Below are 20,427 nucleotides of genomic sequence, written 5' to 3'. Positions count from 1 at the left end.
CCTGAGTTCAACCGCACGATAGCATCTTTGAGAAAATACGGACTTACTTAACGAACAAGTCAAGTAAGCAGTTCCACACGTCAGAATCTACCCATCAGGTCACGCCAATTGACCCAACGTTATTTCATTAATTACTAAAATATCCTTAATCATTAGCCGTTGCCGACTAGGACAAGGATTAACTAGTAAATTCACTGATACGAAGATATACAGGAATCATCCTGTATATATATATATAGGCGGTAAACGAAGTTCGATTCCAGAAGTTCTTGATCGATTGATACACAAACCGTTGAGAGCTTCTCGTTGTATAGCAATATACAGAGATCATGGATTCGAATACGATGGAGATGCTGAATCATAACCAAGTCGAGAGGAGCATTGTAGACAAAATTAGGGTTAGGGTTCCTCCGAAATCATCATCATCCTCGTCGTCTTCGGCGTTACCAAACCGCAACAATTGCTTTGGCGGTGGACATGATTGTTGTTATACTCGTTTCTTGGTTCAGAATCACTCGAATTTCAAGCGAAGTGGACCGCCGACTCGATTCATGTCCTACAGAGATGGATCGTGGTCTGATTTCTCGAGCGAAGTGTTTGGTTCTCTTCAATCGGGTTTCTTGGAGGGCAAGCCAGTGGTGGATGTTGGAATTGGAGGCATTCAATTCCTGTTTGATTTCTATCGGATGTTGCAGATTGATTGCGCTGGCGGTTGTCAGAGGTCCATCGCTTGGATGGATGTGGACGGCAATTGTTTCTTCCCGAAAGAGTTCGTCGATGGCGGTCAAGAATTCGCGGATAGTTCTGGAAATCAAGAGATTGAAATTGTGAATGTTGCAGCGAACTTGGCCACTGAAAATCCGAAAATTGAGATCGAGATACGAATTGGAGAGGGTTGGAATTCGAGTAAGAGGAACAGAGAGGCGGTGGAGTCTGAATTCAGAGGAGAAGAGAAAGCGGTGGGAAGTTGTTCGAGTGGACAAGGGGATGGATTGAAGAAGCAGCGGCTTTTGACGTCGGAATTGGAATCCCCTAGGTGGCCGAAGGCCAAACTGTTGAAAGAAGGGCAGAACGCATATTCAATTGTGAAGAATTTATTTCTATCTGGGATTGGTAATGTGGAACCTGGTGCTACAATCACTTCAATACATCAGTATACGAGAACAGGTCCATTTGATAGAGCTCGATATGAAGTTTTCCAGAAGCAGATGGAGCTTACCAAGGCTGCTAGGGGAGAGTCCCATATGTCATATGCTTGGCATGGGACGTCGGCGAAAGGCGTGGCTAGCATTTTTACTCATGGGTTTGGGGTGCCTAACAAGGTTCCTGGTCCTGGAGATCATGGGGTTGGTATCTACTTGTCTCCTGTTCGATCCCCGCAGATGAGGTATGTTGAAATATGTAAATATTTTTATATAATTATGGAGCAAAATCCTCCCCAATCATGGCAAGGTCAATTTCCTTCCAATATTTACATGGTATCAGAGCCAAGTTGTTCTTGTAATCCCATCTAGAATTTGAGGGGAAGTATTTAAATTATTATCATGGAGTATTTAAATTATTATCATGGAGCATATTCTTCACATTGTTGTTCCGGCTTTTCCTGGGGTTGTTCCGGCTTTGTTCCGGACACCTTTTCATCATCTTTCAAGGCGTTTCTTCATCTTTCAGGGAGTGTTGAAATATATAAATGTTCTTTTATATAATTGTGGAGCAAAATCCTCCACCAATCATGGTTATCCGGTCAATTTCCTTCCAATTTTTAACACTACATCTTTATGACTTCATTGATAATAGACATTTGTGTATCATTTACTTGTTTGGCAATAGTGGTTTCTAGTTTCAGGCAATGACTGATGGTTGAATTGGGTTTCAGTGCATTGTTATCGGAGGCTGATGATAATGGCGAAAAACATGTTATTTTGTGTCGTGTTATACTGGGCAAATGTGAAAAAGTTGAGGCAGGATCGAGACAGCTTTATCCTTCCAGTGAGGATTTTGATACTGGTGTGGATGATCTTCAGAATCCCAAATGGTATGTTGTGTGGTGTGCCAATATGAACAGTCACATTCTTCCCGAGTGCGTTGTGAGCTACAAATCTTCTGATCAAGCATTGGGTATGTATGGTTTTATTTGGTTATTTAATATATCCTTCTTTTTAGTTCTGCTAACTAGAATTTTGTTGTCATCTTGCAGGTCTATTGAATGGATCATCTCTTGTGAAGTCTGTTCCAAATGGGTCGGATGCATCGATTGTCACATTGTTTTCCAAATTGAGGAATTTCCTCCCTCCCTCAAAACTTAATGAACTTCGAATTTTGTGCAGCACTTACAAGGTAAATTTCTCTACTGTTCCAATTGAAAGTATTTGCTTCTTCCAAATTTATTGAACATAAAAAGTGAGCCAGAAAAACCAAGTTTGAAGTAACTGTGCTTCTCTGTGTGTTATGTCAGGATGGAAAACTGGCCAAAGGCACATTCATAAAACTGTTGAGGTCAGTAGTTGGGGATGAGATGCTCCTTTCGACTATTCAAGAAATTCGTGGCTGAATGAGGTTTATCAAGTTTTTGTTTCTGTATGAAGCGTTTACAATTTAGAAACGAGTCTCATTATGGATTATCCATTTATACAATCAAACGTAATGTTACCTCACAAAAAGATTTAAAAGGAAAGTGTTATAGGCATTTTTTTTTTTTTGTTGTAGTTTTTTTCTTTCTTTTTTATCTTCATCTTACATGTAACTAACCTTCAAGTTCATTTGGAAAGTTGTCATTGTTAATGATATGAAGTACTTGCCTTAATGATTTTAGTGTTAACTTGATATAAGATCAAGTTGGATTCTCTCCGTGTGTGTTTTCCTGGTGTGTGTGTTTTTGCAGCGTGCGTGTAAGTGGGTGGCACAAGCAAGGGTCACAGTCATTGCATGCATAAGATGTGAAAGTTATATGATATATTTGGCTGTGAAAGTCATAAGATATATTTGGCTTGCTATTGATGAATTTTTACCTTTTTTTTTTTTTTTTTTTCATATATGATGTGCAAGGATATTATTTCAATTTTTTTTGTTGATAATGCAAGGATAATATGGACTCTCATTTTAATTAGTTAACTAATTGGTATTAGTGAATGCTCCTCTGTTGGGTGCCCACAAAACTCTATCTTCTCCTCGTTAAATAGTTCTTACTTACAGTAATGAAATAACCAAAACGAATTTAATATAAATAGCAAACCATGCATATTAACCAAGTGCAATGGGTAAATCCTTTCATACGTTTCGTATGAAGAGTCACTACACAGACATAAAGAAGAAACATTTTGAGGCTATTTTTGAGTTGGACAAAGATGGTCTTGAGATCCCTTTTTCCGAAGAGGAAGTGCTAAAGGCTTTGTTGAGTTGCAATGGTGACAAAGCTTCGGGGCCAGATGGGTTTACTATGCAATTTCTGTTGGAAAGTTGGGAGGTGGTGAGAAATGAGGTGATGGGTCCCTTCTAGGAGTTTCATTCTAAAGGCGTCTTCGAGAAGTCATTAAATGCCTCTTTCATTGCCAAGATTCTTGCTCTTAGGATGAGGGATGTCATGGATGGGATTATTTCGGATTCCCAGAATGCTTTTGTCAGAGGACGGCAGATCCTAGACTCAGTTCTTATTGCAGGCGAATGTGTGGATTCCAGATTGCGAAGTGGTATACCTGGAGTTTTATGCAAACTTGACTTTGAAAAAGCTTATTATCATGTTAATTGGAATTTCCTGCTGTACTTACTTCAGAGAATGGGGTTTGGAAGTAGATGGAGGAAATGGAGAGAGACATGTCTTTCATCTGTAAAGTTCTCTGTTCTCGTGAATGGGTCTCCTGCTGGTTTCTTCGAGTGTTCTCGGTGTTTGAGACAGGGAGATCCCTTGTCGTCTTTTCTTTTTCTCGTCGTAATGGAGGGCTTGAGCATACTTATGAGGAGGGCAGAGGATCTCGGTCTTATCAAGGGCTTTAGAGTGGGCATAGATCTAGCTCATCAGTTGGAGATCTCTTATTTACTGTTCGTGGATGATACCTTGGTCTTTTGTGATGTTGCTGTGTCTCAACTTAGATATCTGAGGTGCATTCTGGTCCGTTTTTAGGCGGTTTCTGGGCTGAAGGTTAATGTGGCTAAGAGCGTGCTTGTCCCGGTTGGGGATGTTCAGGATATTTCCTCCTTAGCTGCAGTTCTTGGGTGTAGGGTGAGCTCTTCCCCTATTCCTTATTTGGGTTTGCCTTTGGGGGTCTTTTCTAGGAGAGATTGGCAGGGTGGAAGAAGCAATATCTGTCTGGGGCCGCCGGGGGGGGGGGGGGGGGGGGGGGGGGGTTGCTCTCAAAAAGAGCACTCTCTCGAGCCTTCCTACTTATTTTTTTATCTGTGTTCCAAATTCCATGCTCGGTTGCCGAAAGGATTGAAAAGATCCAAAGGGATTTCCTCTAGGGCGGAAGGGGCGAAGAGTTTAAGTATCATCTCGTCAGATGGGAGCAAGTTTGCAAGCCCATGAAGTCGGGTGGTCTGGGTATCCGGAGGTGGTTTCCCTTTAATCAAGCTCTCTTGGGCAAATGGTTATGGAGATTCGGCAGGGAAAGGCATCGCCCTTGGAGAAGGCTTGTTTCATGTCGTTTTGGGGAGGAGAGTGACGGCTGGCTTACTCGTCCAGTCTCTATTGGGTAATACCTTGATCTTCTAGGGTCTGATTAACGCATGGAGGGGATGCCGCGTGAGAAGCAGTGTACGCGATTATTTGGTGGTGCATTTGGAAGGAGAGGAATAGCAGAATGTTTGAAAGGAAGGAGTCGTCCTTGGCTACGCTGAAATTTCATATTATTCGCTCTATCTTTAGTTATGTGAAGGGGAGTTCTTGCTCCTCTTCCGATGACTTAGTTAATTTTTTGGATTTTTTGGGTCCTTAGATCCCGGTTCCACTTTTGTTTAAGGGACGAATTCCCCTCCTCTTTAATCGATTATTACTTATCAAAAAAAAAGAAAGAAGAACAAACAGCCCACTTGCATCAGTAAGATAACTTGAATTATTCCAGTCCCACTTACAACAGTAAGATGACTAGAATTATTCCCGACAATGTCGGAACTTAGATTTTTGAAGAGATTAGGGTTAGGTTATTGAAGAAGAAGAGAGAGATTTGGGGGATTGGGGCGAGGGAGCCTAGTCTCTCAAATTCACCCTCATATCTTATATATATGTATATATATACATGCGCATGAATACAAAGATAAGGAGAAAGACTAAAATGCCCCGTGTAGAAAACTAATTCCATATGAGCAGCCCCAACATATATTATATTCTAACAATTTCTAAAGAAAAATGTGGAAGTATGAGAAAAAGGTAATAATATGATAATATCTCAGAACTCTGAAGTATATTCATAAAGACTTCTTACCGAAGAGATGGCTGTCAATTTTATAATATACTGTAACTTCTAAGGACTCCCCCCTCCCTCCCCAACACACACACACACACACCAGCATTTTTTTTTTTTTTTTGATAAGTTAATCCCCCCCCCCCCCCCCCCCCCCCACCAACATTAATAGCACTTCTACCACTTCCCTAAGCTATCACGCCGTTCCGGACCTTAATTAATACTTTTTTTTATTAGAAATGAGAATGAACTATTTCTTCACTAAAGAACAAAACACTTTTAAGGCACCATTCTTTATTTGCCAAAATCTGTCCTCCTTGAAGAAAACTTGCCCTCGAGTTTGAAATAAAATTACCGTGATCTATTAAAAGCCGAATAAGACCTTCCATCTCTTCTTTATTCTTTTCCGTATTCGAACATAACACAATTATCTTATATGGCCAACAAAGAGCTCCTTTGCAGTAACTTCCCGAGCTCTTTCTATAAACTTAGATTTCCAAAACTTGCTTGAACACATATCATGAATCAAGATGTGAATTAACTTTATTTTTGCATTAAAACAACGCCTAGCTGTATCTCGTTCCAAGAATTTATCCCAAAATCAGAACATGGAATTGATGATTTGTCAACTCCATTAATGAAGACGTTCATTTCTAACCTATTAATTTAAGCAAACAAAATATGCTTTTCCGCCTAATATGCCTCTTATGATTGGAAATTCAGTAATAGTATCTTCAAAATTTCCACCTATTTGTTTGCCGTCCAATGTAAGCTCCAAAGTTTCTATTACTCTGGAGTCAAATTTTGTGTTCATCACACCAAGAAGCTGACCTTGACTAGACTTTGTAGAATCAGATTTATTACTCTTATATCCATGATACGCAGGTTGAATAGGGACGATTGCTTCAGCTTTTAACAAATTTTTGATTGCTTCCTCAAAATTTTCTTCTTTCTCCTTAATTGCCCATTTTACCTCTTCAATCTCAGATTCACTACTGCTCGATTGAACTTTAATTGTTGCATCTTTTGATTTGATTACCTTACTTGAATTTCGTCTATCCTCACGTAAATAAACCTAATTACTCAATATTTTTATTCCCCCCCCTGTTGTCAAGTTGTGGAAGCGAGTAAGTAGAATTTACCCCAAGATCTCAATTCCTTTGCCTACATATCTGATAGATTCATTAAAGTTTTAGTTAGCATCAACATAATTCCCAAGATTGTCCTTAATCAAATGTTGTTTTCCATTGATGATGTGACTGTCTAAAACACTTGGCAGACTCCATCCTGGACCTTTGCATGTGCAGGACCAATATTCAGGTTCTATGGTGCATTTCACCATTGTTGTCCTTGTGCTTTTTTCCAGTTTAAATGATGTGGTAACACTCCAATTTTGCACTTCTATACTGTGTAAGTGCATATAGCACTGAAATCTTTTTCCAGAAAGCTGCTTGACCTAATTTTGACATTTTTTTTCCCCATTAAGTCTGATATGCCTTTGTTTGAAATTACTCCAGATTGTTCTACAATAGTTCTCAGTCGCAAAATTTGATGATGTAGATTTTCAAAGTCTTCTCTTGTTAGCTATATTGCTTCCTTGCACAGCTGTTGATTCACAATAATCTCAAATCTGATACCACTTGTAACAAATGGAAATAAGAAACAGAGATTACCAAAGAAAAATCAAGGGCAATTTATAAACTAAAAATATCTCAAAATTATTAGTTGGGGCAAAGCCCCGGACACTCCGGTTATCGAAAAAAAAATCATATTAGGCAAGACTTGTTACCATAGAGAGGGTTGTCCATTTTATAATATTACTTCTAATGACTCCTGCTTTTAGAATTCCCACACAGCATTAATACCACTTATACCTATTCCCTAAGCTATCAGCAAGTAGTTACAAACATGAATTAATACACACACACACACACACACACATTCACACACATTTATAAAAACAAGGGTGAACTTCATTAAACAATAAGACACTTTTCAAGGCACCGTTCTTTATTTGCATGAGTTACTAAAATGTACCATATGTTTCCTGTAACATATGTTACATATCTTATATTGTAACAATTATTTTATGTAATTTGAGTGAAAAAGTGCAAAACTTGAACTAAAAGTGTTTTAAGAAATGCAAAACCTTTTGTTATTTAGCATATCCTCTGGCACGGAATTGAGGCTATGGCCTAACATAGAGTGGTTGGCAAAACATGATTAATCTAGTGGACCTAAAATAATTAGGTAATGTTTTGGTTTAGTTGAATTGAAAGTTCAACCAATTAAGGAAAATGACTTGTGCATTTGGACGAGTGAAATTTCTTAGATAATTAAAATTGAAGTGAAATTGATTGCCATGGGGCATATTTGATATGGTGTGGTTGACTGAAAGACGTGGGAAAAAAATTGTATTGTCAACTTATGCCATATTTCTTATCATGGTTTTAAGTCGCAGATGAGGCCTTAGACATGATCGTGGTGGACACTTGATGTATTGGGTGTTACATAATGACGGTCATGGAACACACTATTATCGTGTGCTAACTCAGCCGAGGCGGAAGAGGCTTGGAAAAGTCTGATGTGATTCCAGTTCTTCTGAATACATTGGTGAGTATTAGACATAGCCAATACAAAAAGATTCGATTGTCTCTCTAAACCATGGTTCTAATGCAATTTATGATGATAAATGTATTAAATGGTATGATGATAAGCTGCATATAGTAAATGCAATTTTTCACTTCTATCATGTCAAGTAAGTAAAACTATTCAAAAGCTTTCTTTTGCTTCATTTTCCCCTTTTTACCAATTCACCCATTTGTTTATGTTATCCTCTTTCCAAAATTGGAGCCTGATTATTACACATATAATTATACTTGGAATTTTTTTTATTCAACTAGTGATATTACAAACTTGGTACTTGTGAGTTCTTAGAGGTTCATGACTGATATTACATGTATTTAGGAAAATAAAGTAATATAGTTAGGGTGAAGACTGAGGCTCACTTGAGAGAGAGAGAGAGAGAGAGAGATTGGGCAGTACTAGAGCACCTTAGACTTGATAGGGGCAGAGCCTCGCGGTTTTAGGGGGTCTTTATTTTTTTGGGTTTTCAGATGGCTTTTATGTAGTGGGATGTGCTATTTATTGCCCAAGGCAAATGAGGCAGTTTGCATTCTGACGTGATGGTCTGGTCTGGTTTGTGACTTTGTTCATTAATGCTCACCTCTCTATCATCTTGTAAGATACTTCCACGTGCAGTTGGGCTTATCTTACTGGTTAAGGACAAAGTGTGCACCAATACTAGGGTATGCTTTATAGGCTGCAGGGGCAGCTATAGGGGCACCTAAATTGTATCTGGCAAGTTCTATTTGAAGTTCCATACCAATTTAATGCGATCTCTGCATCTATTAAGGGCTCATAGTTGAGGTGGTGCTTTCGTAATTGAGACGTGGTTGAAAATAGGGTTGCCATGTCATTTGTCATATGTCATCCATTATCTCCAAAAGTTGGATAAAAGTATGGTAGGCTCCATGGGGGATTATTTTGATGCATCACTTAATGTTAGCCAAACCACATATTGTTGGTTGTGCGGTAGAGTTGTGTCATTACTGTGTTGAGGGGGTAATGCAAATCAGTTGTGCATCAGTTTACGAATCATGGTTGATTGTGTATCATGATGTAGTACGGAAAGTTCTTATTATATTGTGGCCATGTATGAGGTCCAAGCACTTGCTCGAATGAATTACTTGTGTTAAATAATAGAGATTCAATTGTCAAAGCCTATATGCGGGTATACTGACATTGGAGCTTGATACTATATTGTGACCCTTGTGTTCAAAATAGTTTTCATGTAGCCGCAGTTGTGGTGATCTCGTACGAAGCTGTGTTGAACTTTAATTTAAGACATTAGTGTTCGTAGAATAATTAGTAATCAGTGATTAATATAGTAAAACATATTTGCAAGGTCCCAATGTCAATAGTATTCATGCGTACTAGCTTGGTACTTGAAAGGCATTTTTAGTAAAATATGTATTGACGTGGCAACTTTTAGTATGTAGTTATAAAATGAATGGATGAAGATATATGAGGCTAAGGAGGGGAATATAATCCTAGATTTTACAGGATGTGTGTTGTAGTAAGTCCAGAAGAGGAGGTTGAAAGATGGTAAAATAGATGGTCTCAGTATGATGAATTTGTGAGAATGGATGGATGTGAGTTGTGCTATGCTTCAGTAAATGTATTCAGGGAAGTATCAGGATAAAGACTGTTCGAGGAATTCTTGCTAGGTGCGTAGATAGGATGTGTGTTTCCGAAGCTATATATGATCCTTGATCCAATCGAACTAAGGAAATTTTAATAGAATTTTCATAAATGTTCATGCATGTTGGGTGGGTTGGAATAGAACATGTTCTCTCGATAATTTAGAAGAAAAGATAATGGTTATATTAATGGAAGATTATTAGACAAAATTAAAAAGTGAGCTTCCCATTTTAGGAGAGAAAATATCGGATGGTGCTTGAGATAATTTAGACATGTCCAGAGTAGACCAATATACCTCCGGAACCGTTGAGTTGGTCCTTGCTAAGGATGGGTGAATTGGTAGTGAAAATTTCTGTTGGCAGCGTTAATTGTTATGAAGTTAGAGATGATATTTCCATACAAGGAATATCAATCTAACTTGCATAACAATAAGAAAAATGTTAAGCTGCTATATGGTTTGTTTGCTTGTTTGTTTGTTTATTTATTTTTATTTTTGTTGTTGCTGTGCTATCAGCTATTCAGTATGGTATGGTTCAGTTTTTTTCCCTTTTTTTTTTTTTTTTTCTCCTCCTCCCTCCCACTAGATGTGGTATCTATGCTTTTAGGAATTGGTGGACAATTTTTTATTTCAAGCCGTAGGTTTATAAGAGTAATCATGGTTTGTTTATTAGTGATGCTGAGAAGTAAGGCATGATAAAGAGAATATTGATGATTCCATTGCAGGACAGCAAATGATGTTTGGGAATTTGGTGAGGAATCATCATGTTTATTGTTCCTGAAAGAAATTTATTGCCTGGAAATTGTATAAATTGAGAATTCTATTTCATTTTATTTGTGGAATGGAGCACCAATATAATACATTTTTGTTATGGTACATTTACATTCTTTCAGAATAATTTCCTCAAAGCATTCTGGTGAAGCTAAACAAGCATAATGTGTACATCCAAAAACCATATACGGTCAGTGTTCTTGCAACCATGTAATTCTCATAGAATGAAGATGATTGAAATAAGATATTATTTTCCCTCTCTCTATCTCTCTCTCTTTATTTTTATTTATTTATTTTATCTTTTAGTTCTTTCTTCGGTTGGTTGTTGATTTCCTTATATATGGAACATAAATGCTTTGTGAAATCCAGGATATTATTATTTTATTTTTCTTTCTCTTTCAGAAATCGTCTGACAATATAGGGAGTGTCTCTAAAGTCTTGTTATTGTAATCCAACAAATTGTTTAGTTTTTCAAGGCTTTCCTTTCCTTTTATTTTTCCGTTTGTGTATTTGCGCAATACACAAGTAATTCAATGTTTTGGGTTAGTAAAAGAACTTAGCACAAAGAGTTACATGTATACAAGTGAGCTCTCCTGTCTACACTTGATGATATTTGATAAGCTTATGCTTGAAAACTGATGGAGAATATCATTATAGGAGTGATTAAAGCCCTTAAATCACTCCTTGACAGAATATTGATATGAGTGACTCATGGGAGTGATTTTAGGAATCTTTCTGATATCATATTTATCACATGTTTGTATTTTTTCACCTATAAATAGAGGTGATCATTATATACAAAAATTAAGAGAGAATATAATTAAAGTGATGTAGTCCTTAGGGTTTTGTGTGCAGTGGATGCACTATTTGGCCATAGTAGCCGAACCATGTTATATCGTTGTGTTGTTCATGTTTAAGTTCTCTCTTCAATTTTCATATTTTTCAACAAAATATATACTCCCTCCGTCCCAAATTAAACGTCCCTTTTTGGGAATCTAACTTTTTAAGAGGATGGGTTTTAATATTTTTTTATTGTATTGGTAGTGAATGAGTTACCAAATTTGTCCATAGTGGGTCACAGACTGTGATGGTTTATTTTTTATAAGTTTAATGCAAGAAGGTTAAATTGGTAATTTTACAAAAAAAAATTGTACTTTTGACTTTTCAAATGAGACATTTATTTTGGGACAGCGAAAAATGGAAAGGTGGACATTTAATTTGGGACAGAGGGAGTATATATTTTCAATTATTAATTTCCATATTTGCACTTGATGTGTTGAGGCATCCCAAAGGATGCATGATTGACTCATTGGACAATTGGATAAAACGTGTAGATTTTGACATGCTAGAAGTTAAGGTTCTTATCCAGTCCCACTTTCCTAGCACCCCCACCCTGCATTCATAAGATCGACGATGGTGGTGACCTTTTAATTATGTGAAGTGTTTTGAGCTTGGGGTATGCCATATTCTTAGCTTGATAAATTTCAGATGGAGCTACACTCGTGTTCTTTGGTTGCTGTTTTGAGTTTATACACCTAGATCTATTTCAAATTAAATTTACATTGTATAATGCAATATTTTATGTTTTGTGGTCATGTCATTTCTTATAATTGTATTGGAATTGTAAAATTTGAAGAAAGAGATTTGTATTAAGAAGTTTGAATCTCTGTTTGAGTATATGGGGAAGTTTGAAGAAAGGAAACTATGGTTGTAAGAAGATGACAACAAGAGAACTTGACAGTATTATTGCCGGCTACATGTTGGTTCTTTTACTTGACTCCTGAATCCTGATGGTTATATTCTTATTAGAGCATTTTTGAAGGCAGATGGCCATGTGCTTGCTAGATATATCTAAATCGTCTTTATTGGACCACTGTTTTTTTTTTTTTTTTTTAATTTTTATTTTATATGTTTGCACCATTGTCAAACCTCTTGTTTATCTTTTTGTTTATGAGTACATTTAATGACTGGAGTAGAAGACACAGCTTTTGAAGAGCAAGAGAAGGAAAATTGTATGAGTAGAAGCTCACATACAACTATTGTAATTGACAGCACAGAAATGGTATGTTAGAAGTTAGCCTCTTTAACTGCTTTCTCGGCTTATTTTTAGCTAATTTTTCTTTCAAAATGTTTTCATTTTATGTCTTTCTCAACTGTTGTCTGATTCAATGGCTTTTAATGTATATCCATTATTTATAAAATGCTATATTACACGGACTCTTTAAAAATGCCTGAAGTACCCATATCGGGCTAGGGTATGGGATATTTGTCCAAGACATATGTTTGGAATCTACAATAATTCAATTTTAATATATAATTGGTTCAATTTTAACATATCATTCCATTACATTATTGGTTATAGACTAAATTACAAAAAAATATGAATATTCAGCCATCTCACCGTGTCCTTAGGTTTGCAGATTTGATAAACCCGACACTTGGACACTTTTTTGTACCTGGCAAGACGTAGTAAGTCCATGTAACATAGATAAAATGGAAGATTGATAAGTTGATGTTCATAACAGTATTTTTTTAACTCAATATTCACATGTAGTATAGTCAAGGACCTTGGATCGTTGCCCTCTGTTGTATGCATTCTTTCTATTTTCTGTTGGGAACATGTGTCCAACATGTATGGTTGGACATGAATCTAGAATAACTCAAGTTTATTGTAGAATTGTACATCATCATTCTGTTACATTGTTGCTTTAAACGAGTCCAAGTATTATTTACTCTATAAAATAAGGGAGAAATGTTGTTAACATGAATATTTACCCATCTCCCTGTGTCCTTTAGGTTTGGAGATTTGATAAAATCCTATACTTAGACACATGCTAGCAACTTGCTCACGTACTCATGTCCATGTAAGATGGATAAAATGGAAGATCAATAAGTTGATGTTCATAACTATATTTTGTGTCTTCTCGCATTCTCCCTTTTTGGGTTGTGAATTATAAAACTAGAACATCTTCTAGTGAGGCCGGCTTTTAAATTTCCAATTTACGTATTGTTTTAATCTAAATTATTTCTTGAAGTTAATTTGCGTTTCATTGGTACAATTGCTGGAAATTTATGGAAGTTTAAAGCAATGATTGGATTGGCACTCATATTTTTTTCAATGAAAAGTTTTTTTTTATAAAAAATGACCCTTCATATTATTTTTATATTACCTGTGTTAGTTGGATGAATTAACTCATGTGTACCAATCACAATCAGTGTGACTTATAGTTCTTGAAGGTGTAACATATTTTCATACACTTGTTGCATTTGAATGTCATCCCAGGATCTAAATTCTATAAGGGCAAGTAAAAAAGTACCATTTCTTAACTGGATAAATAAAGATTTTTTTTTTTTTTAAGGAATCTTCTTTTAATCATTTTGGTTAATCAGCCAAATGTATTGGAAGGGCAAGGATTGAATGTGAAATGAATTTACTAGGACATTTAAAAGTTAATTCAAGAGGAAAATCGAAATTCTGTCTGGATCAAGGAGCATTTTTCAGGGCTTTACACATATCTCATTCCATCATTGTCTTCCATCAAAAGTTAATTCAAGAGGAAAATCGAAATTCTGTCTGGGTCAAGGAGCATTTGTCAGGGCTTTACACTTATCTCATTCCATCATTGTCTTCCATCAGGTCCTTCAGGAAAAAAGTTATTGTCGGAAGTTTTTAAATATGATAGCTGTTCAAGTGTGTGGGGCTCGGGAGAAAAAAACCAGATTCTCTGTTTCAGTTGCTAGCAGCTCCCTCCCCTCGTCGTTTGTCCTTGATGAGAAGGGCAGAGGAAACCAGTTTGTCTCAGAACGGGACTTTGGCTGACGGTAAGAGGGGTGATTTTTGGTGTCTACTTCTGTCCTGCATGCTTATTCTCTATCAAGTAGTTATTAAATTCATCTTGATTGATGTATGTCAATTTTGAGACATTAAGGATTAAGTGCTTTATGATCTAATAATGACCAAGCATGTTATGCTGTGTTGATTCATGTTCAGTAATTTTGCAAAAAATTAAGGCTGGGAGTGTGGGAGATATGATCCATTTCTATCAAGTGAATCTTGAGCTGCTGGTATAAAAATAACATGCAATGCGATGTCATATATTGTGCTAATACAAATAGTTAGTTCTTCCTGATGATGTTGTGGGCTCTGGATTTTCTGGTCATGTACTTCTTTTTATTGTAATGTGAAGTTCATTTATTGGTAATAAATGGTCCTTTTGTGTTGCATTTGATTTGAAACTTTATTTGCCTTCTGTAACCATATTTTCTGCCATTATCTGTTGGCAAATGGAATTGTCTTAGCATTTATGGACTCCTAGTGTGTTAAATATGTTGATTGTGAAATGCATTTACCAGTTCAAATTAAAGAAGAAAAAAAAAAAAATTATAGCTTCAAACCGGAAAGAGAAATATTTTTGTAAGTTATCTTAGAAATTTGGTTCATGCAAGGTAAAGTATAGTTCACAATTGCAGGAAAGTAAAAAATCACTGCATGTTTCCATTGTTTATAACTTACAAGAGGTTGGAAAGTGGAGAAAGATGGCTAGAACTGTTATAATCCATGTTGGTGATGAGGGCATCCAACAATTTCTGACATTGTAGAGAGATGCTTTTAGGTATTGTTTGATAAAATGACAATTTTAGGAGCATAATTTAAGTGTTATAATTTATTGTATATGAAATTTTTTTTATTTCTTATAAGGTTCCTTTGTCCAGTTGAATAATTCTCACTTAGTGTATTCAGTCATAGTGATAAGTGAAGCTCCCTTCACTTAAAATTTTGACCCTTGTTATATGGAACTTCCTTTTTTAAGTGACATTCCAATTGTGTTGTCAAAAGTGTGTGATTACAAAATCACTTGACATGTTTAGTTTTAAAAGCTGAATATTAAACAAACATCTAACTTTTTTTTAGGTGTTTAAATCTGTTCTTTCGTCAGTTGTCTGTTTGACATGTCTGGACTCTGAACAGTGAGGAAAGGTTTACGTATTTGGAATTCCAAGTGAGAGAATAGCGGTTTGAGTTTGGAGGCAGTCAATTTTTGCAGATAGTGTCATGTGTTAACTGATCTATCTATCTCAACACCCTTTGATTGAACAGTGCACTAAACAAAAGAGGTTGCTGTGTATGAAAATTTATTTTTGTGTGTGTGATTGTATTCAGGTTCTACATTCCATTTCCAGACTAAGTTTTCTAGTTGTAACTGCAAATATTCTGGAAAAACTTGTACCAACTAGATTGGAAAGGAAGAACTGCAAATTTCTTATGTTCTTTTTGCAGTTGTGAATTTTCCACCAGCCAAAATTCCCTTAGACGATCTACGAGTATATGCTCCACTCTAAGCGATGGGATGGGGCTGCTTCAGAAGCTTTGCAGTTGCTTTCTATATCTAGTTCTCCCTTTGGATGTGCAAGTGATGGAAAAGGTTAATCTATAATATACATCTATAAAAAGCGAAGTTACCATGCTTATGTACATGGTTGTCAATTAATCAATGTCAGAGTTCGACATACTCAGTCACTTGGAGAATGCATCTGCAAGTGGCATCAGCAGTATTTTTTGTACATATATGGTGGTACCAAGATTGTGAAAATTTGTATAGCCATATCATTTGGTAATGCGCATTTCATGATTTTTTTTTTTCCAATCTTTTACACTTAAAAGTTTTCACCGTGTGTTATAGGTTTTGCATATTTATTGCCTGCATACTTTCTGGTAGTTTGAGCCCTTGACAATGTATGGATATCCAATTCTATTTCAGGCAAGATCAGATGAGAGCAAAATTATTATTATCAGTATTACTATTATTTTGTAAATCCAGCAAAAAATTGACTTAACAAAAACGCTGTTGGATTGTTTTGAAAATTTGTGTTGTATGGCTAGGTTTCTTCAGAAAATTGGTTCAGTCATGTGATTGCAACTATACTTGTACATTTCTTATTTTTATTCTTGTAAGAGAACAACATGATAATACTATATTCAATGACAGTTTTTTTTCCCTCCCTCTCTCTCTCTCTCTCTCTCTCTCTCTCTCCTTTCTTTTTTTTTTTTTTTTTTGGGGTTGGGGTTGGGGTTGGGGGGGGGGGGGGGGGGGGGGGGTGGGGGGGTGTTCTGTGCGGGGAGAAACACAAAGGAAAACGTACATGTTGGGAATGCAGTGACTATGTCAGGTAGCATACTCTACTCGAGCTCAGTTTCTCAGCGTGCATTTAGGATTGATGCTATAGATTCATCAAGTGAAGCTACACTCTGTGATTATAGTAGTGAATGGATAGATATGCAATTGATTGAAATTTTCTTCTCGTTGAAAACTTGAATCATGATTTGCAAGTGTGAAACTTTTAGCGACTCGCCCTTTCCATGTCTATTGGACAGGCAAACAACCAGAAGTCCAGAAAATTTCTAATAAACACGGTATAAAAAAGATCATTGATTCTATTTACATTGCTAATTTCATATACAGAAAGCGAGAAGGAAGTGATGGGGAACAAGCAACTGCTCGATTTGGGAGAGTCTTGGCTGTGTGAGGATCTTGTTTCTTAGTTTACCTAATGTTTGTGATATTAATTCTTCTTCTTCTTCAAGATGTGCATACAGATCAATATGTGGAGGTGCCTTGCTTGCTCATGGACAGAAGTAACTTGACAAAACACTGCAGTGTATGAACAGTAAGGTATAAACACCTCTCTCCGCATACTCAGTTTGTGTGTATAAAGTCTTATGTTTCCTGTTTCTTGTGGGATATAAATGTACGCACGTCATGGGTTGTTATGTAATGCCCGAAACACTAACTTAAATAGCATACTAGAGCCTTAACCTTTTTATAATATCAGTAGCATGCTGCATAATTCACATTGCTGGATTGACGACGTTTTAAAGACAAATCAAGCAAAAACTACCATATTCAAAAGAGTAAACGACTTCCAAATCATTTGAAATCAGTACTCACAATACAGTGAGAAAACATGTGTGAGGGATGAAAAAATTCATAAGGTAAAATAAAAAATAGAATTTGGAGGAAAAGGGGAGCTTACATAGGAGAGAGTAAAATAAGGCCCTATTAAAAGAACATGAGGCTAAATTCAATGAACAACGATCTTTCAATAGTTTGCAGCAATTTAATCGAGGTTGTCTAATTATAAATATCTGTTGAGTATATAAATGTCTGAAATTCCACTGTTGTCTCTTCCTTTAATATTCCCATTGGAACAAAACAAGCTTTGTGTTTCTTTCTTTAATCGGTGAAGTGGAAGCCATGCTGCTGCTTTTAATTTTCTTCATGAATCATGACCCCAAAGGTTCTCACCAGCAACTAAGTCTACACAAAGTGATCTTGCTTACATGACTTACATGGTAGTTCTAAATTTCAATTTCGCTAACATTTCTTTATGACATACCACAAAGCATTAACTTGTGTGGTATATGGTCAGTCTTCCGATGATGGTGTATTTTAGGTTCAACATCCTCTATCGTTTAAAGAAGAATGCTTCAATTAAATTTCTCCAGAAATTCCTGTATGGCATCTGAAACAAAATCTCTTATTCACACACATAACAACAGAATTTTGTTTCCTTAGAAGTGTGTGTGTGACTGTTGGCATCATGATTGCATCAAAATTAACAAGTAGCCAAGTTTCCTTCGAGTGAATTCTGAAATCTTCAGTATTTTCCATACGATGTTTGTCTTACTCATTGCTTCCAAAATTGGAAAACAAGATTTAGAAAATTTGATCGTCCGATCTTAATATTGTTACTTCTTTATAATCATTTGTGTACTCCTTGCCTCGTTCCGTTTTTCCTTCTATGCAGTTGGTTCTCATGTGATATAAACAGAAGTTTCCTACAAAATTTCTGTCGAGTGTAATGTTGACGTAGATACGGTTTGCCTTTAGAATATGATTGATCTGTAGTAATTTTGTATTAGTAGTTGAAGCACTCAACCTCTAGGATCTATGATTTGCTAAATCATTGGCTTCAACTGTGCAGTGGACTCCCGGAGCTGGCAATATGGTGGCTGTTTGAATGAACGAAATAAAGGTTTGATTTTGCGGTTAAGAAAAAAAAATCTCACTAATTAATAACTCTCTATCGTGGAACCAGGATACTCTACTGTGTAGCTTTGAGTCCGGATCCCTTTAATGCTTTTAAATTAACAATATACACGCAACAATATTAAATCGATAACACAACAATAATGGAAATGTGAGAGCATTCTTGGTTTTATGGTGTTACAGTGACAGGTCTCGATATAATACGTTGAATGGTCGTTAAATTGTATGTTGCATTTGTCTGGCCATTTAAAGTGATCTAGATGACCCTCGGGCCGAAGTGCCACTAGAGAGTATTTGGACCTGGGCCAGGCCCAAAGTGGATGAATTTATATTTGTTTTTCATATGGTCTCTACAAACAATTGTATTTTAGATATCTTCATTTTCTTTTGGTTTTGCATATATATATTATATACAATTGAGAAAGGTTGTTGTCTTGTTGAAGATGAGAATATACACATTTAACATATTCCCACATAATATCTAAAGCACATGGAGGTCCTTGTTTGATCCTTCCCTTTCATTATGTTTTCCTCAAATCGAAGTCAATGAAATCCCCAAAGATTTCATCAACACACTATTCAATATATGGTCCCAGATGCTTTGGGCCATGAAATAGAGACAACCGTCTCTCTCTCTCTCTCTCTCTCTCTCTCTCTCTCTCTCACACACACACACACACACACACACAATCTCTCTCTCTCTCTCACACACACACAATCTCTCTCTCTCTCACACACACACACACGGGCTTGCAACTAGTTTTAGAGAGTTCAATTTTTGAGGCCACTACTTATTAGGAACAAATCAAAGTTATTCTTTAAGATATTGATTCATTGTACTTACAATTTCCTATTGTGTCCATACATATATGGCTCAAGTGCAATATTCTCGACATAATCTATGACTAAAAAACTGTGCATCTCTGGTTAATTTTAAACCGAAAACAACAGATTCCAAGCATCAAACACTTTTAAAATGGTGGTGGAAAACGAGTTCAACTTGGCAATATTTGATTCTTAATAATTTAAATTAAAAAAATAATAATTATAATTTTATATGGTATTATGATTGATGGTTAAGTGAATGACTCGTACAAGTTGGTTATATTTTGACAAAATTGGCTTACACTAACTTATGTGTAGTAGTTGACAACTGGTCCTTTTCAGGTCTAATTTCGAATTACCCTTCAGTAGACCTTCAGTAGAGTGTGACATGGGATGTAAAAAAAATTGAAAGAATTAAGACACCCCATTACATTCCTTTATTGCGACAGTGATGACGTATTTAACTTCTGGTGAAAAAGTCTCCTTGGACCACCAGTTGGGTTGTGTTTTGAAAGAAATTTCATTGTGCATTCGGATTGTTCGTTTAATATATCTATTTATGCGTGTATTACACATGCCGATAATGAACGGTTGAATGTGTCCATTGTACTGTGTAACGAGCACTTCGAACCGTTCGTATAATACATGTGCCTGTGCGTGTATTACATGTGTTGATAATGAATGATTGGATGCACCTATTACACCATATAACGGGCGCATTCGGACAGTTCGTGTAATACGTGTACCTACGCGTGTATTACACATGTCAATAATTAACAGTTGGATGTGTCCGTTGCGCCGTGTGACGAGCGCATTCAGACCGTTCGTGTAATACATGTGCCTATACGTGTATTACACAATTCGATAATGAACAGTTGGATGCACCCGTTGCACCGTGTAAGTGGCGCATTCAGAAGGTGTTAAATTACGTGGGATTTGGGTTATGAAGGGATAATTGGAAGGTATAATTAAGGATTTATTATGGGGAGGAAATAAGAGTTTTGGATCAATTAGAAGTGTTATTATCCTTAATTATCGTTATCTTGTGGGAGATAAAGGAGAAGATATATCATCATATTTTTCAACTACATGAATTTGTGTAGAAAAAAGCTTATACATTGAATAAATT

The 20,427-nt window shown here is 36.3% G+C and overlaps 1 protein-coding gene and 1 long non-coding RNA gene across 9 annotated transcripts; both read left to right on the top strand.

Annotated features, from left to right (window-relative positions):
- Positions 1 to 248: 248 nt before the first annotated feature.
- LOC132274058 (probable inactive poly [ADP-ribose] polymerase SRO3) lies at positions 249 to 16,066 on the top strand. Of its 7 annotated transcripts, none has more exons than XM_059775212.1 (9): positions 249 to 1,387; positions 1,877 to 2,118; positions 2,198 to 2,337; positions 2,456 to 2,496; positions 7,849 to 8,006; positions 10,548 to 10,615; positions 12,411 to 12,487; positions 14,063 to 14,247; positions 15,704 to 16,066. In XM_059775212.1, the coding sequence occupies exons 1-5, from the start codon at positions 330 to 332 to the stop codon at positions 7,856 to 7,858; spliced, it is 1,491 nt and encodes a 496-aa protein (XP_059631195.1). In that variant the 5' UTR covers positions 249 to 329; the 3' UTR covers positions 7,859 to 8,006; positions 10,548 to 10,615; positions 12,411 to 12,487; positions 14,063 to 14,247; positions 15,704 to 16,066. The 7 variants fall into 7 exon arrangements, with proteins under 7 accessions (XP_059631195.1, XP_059631196.1, XP_059631194.1 ...); XM_059775213.1 differs by having other exon boundaries at positions 12,402 to 12,487; XM_059775211.1 differs by lacking the exon at positions 7,849 to 8,006.
- Positions 16,067 to 16,527: 461 nt separating this feature from the next.
- On the top strand, positions 16,528 to 19,171 carry LOC132273307 (uncharacterized). Of its 2 annotated transcripts, none has more exons than XR_009470074.1 (2): positions 16,528 to 17,096; positions 18,409 to 19,171. It is a non-coding gene; the product is annotated as an uncharacterized LOC132273307 (long non-coding RNA). The 2 variants fall into 2 exon arrangements; XR_009470075.1 differs by having other exon boundaries at positions 18,232 to 19,171.
- Positions 19,172 to 20,427: the final 1,256 nt, after the last annotated feature.

This window comes from Cornus florida, unplaced genomic scaffold, assembly GCF_030987335.1.
Source record: "Cornus florida cultivar Cherokee Brave unplaced genomic scaffold, ASM3098733v1 CherokeeBrave_3.0.0_Hap2_Chr09, whole genome shotgun sequence".
In the NCBI taxonomy this organism is placed as follows: Eukaryota; Viridiplantae; Streptophyta; class Magnoliopsida; order Cornales; family Cornaceae; genus Cornus; species Cornus florida.
Note: the sequence above shows the minus strand (reverse complement) of the source record. Positions and strands in the feature narration are given on the sequence as shown.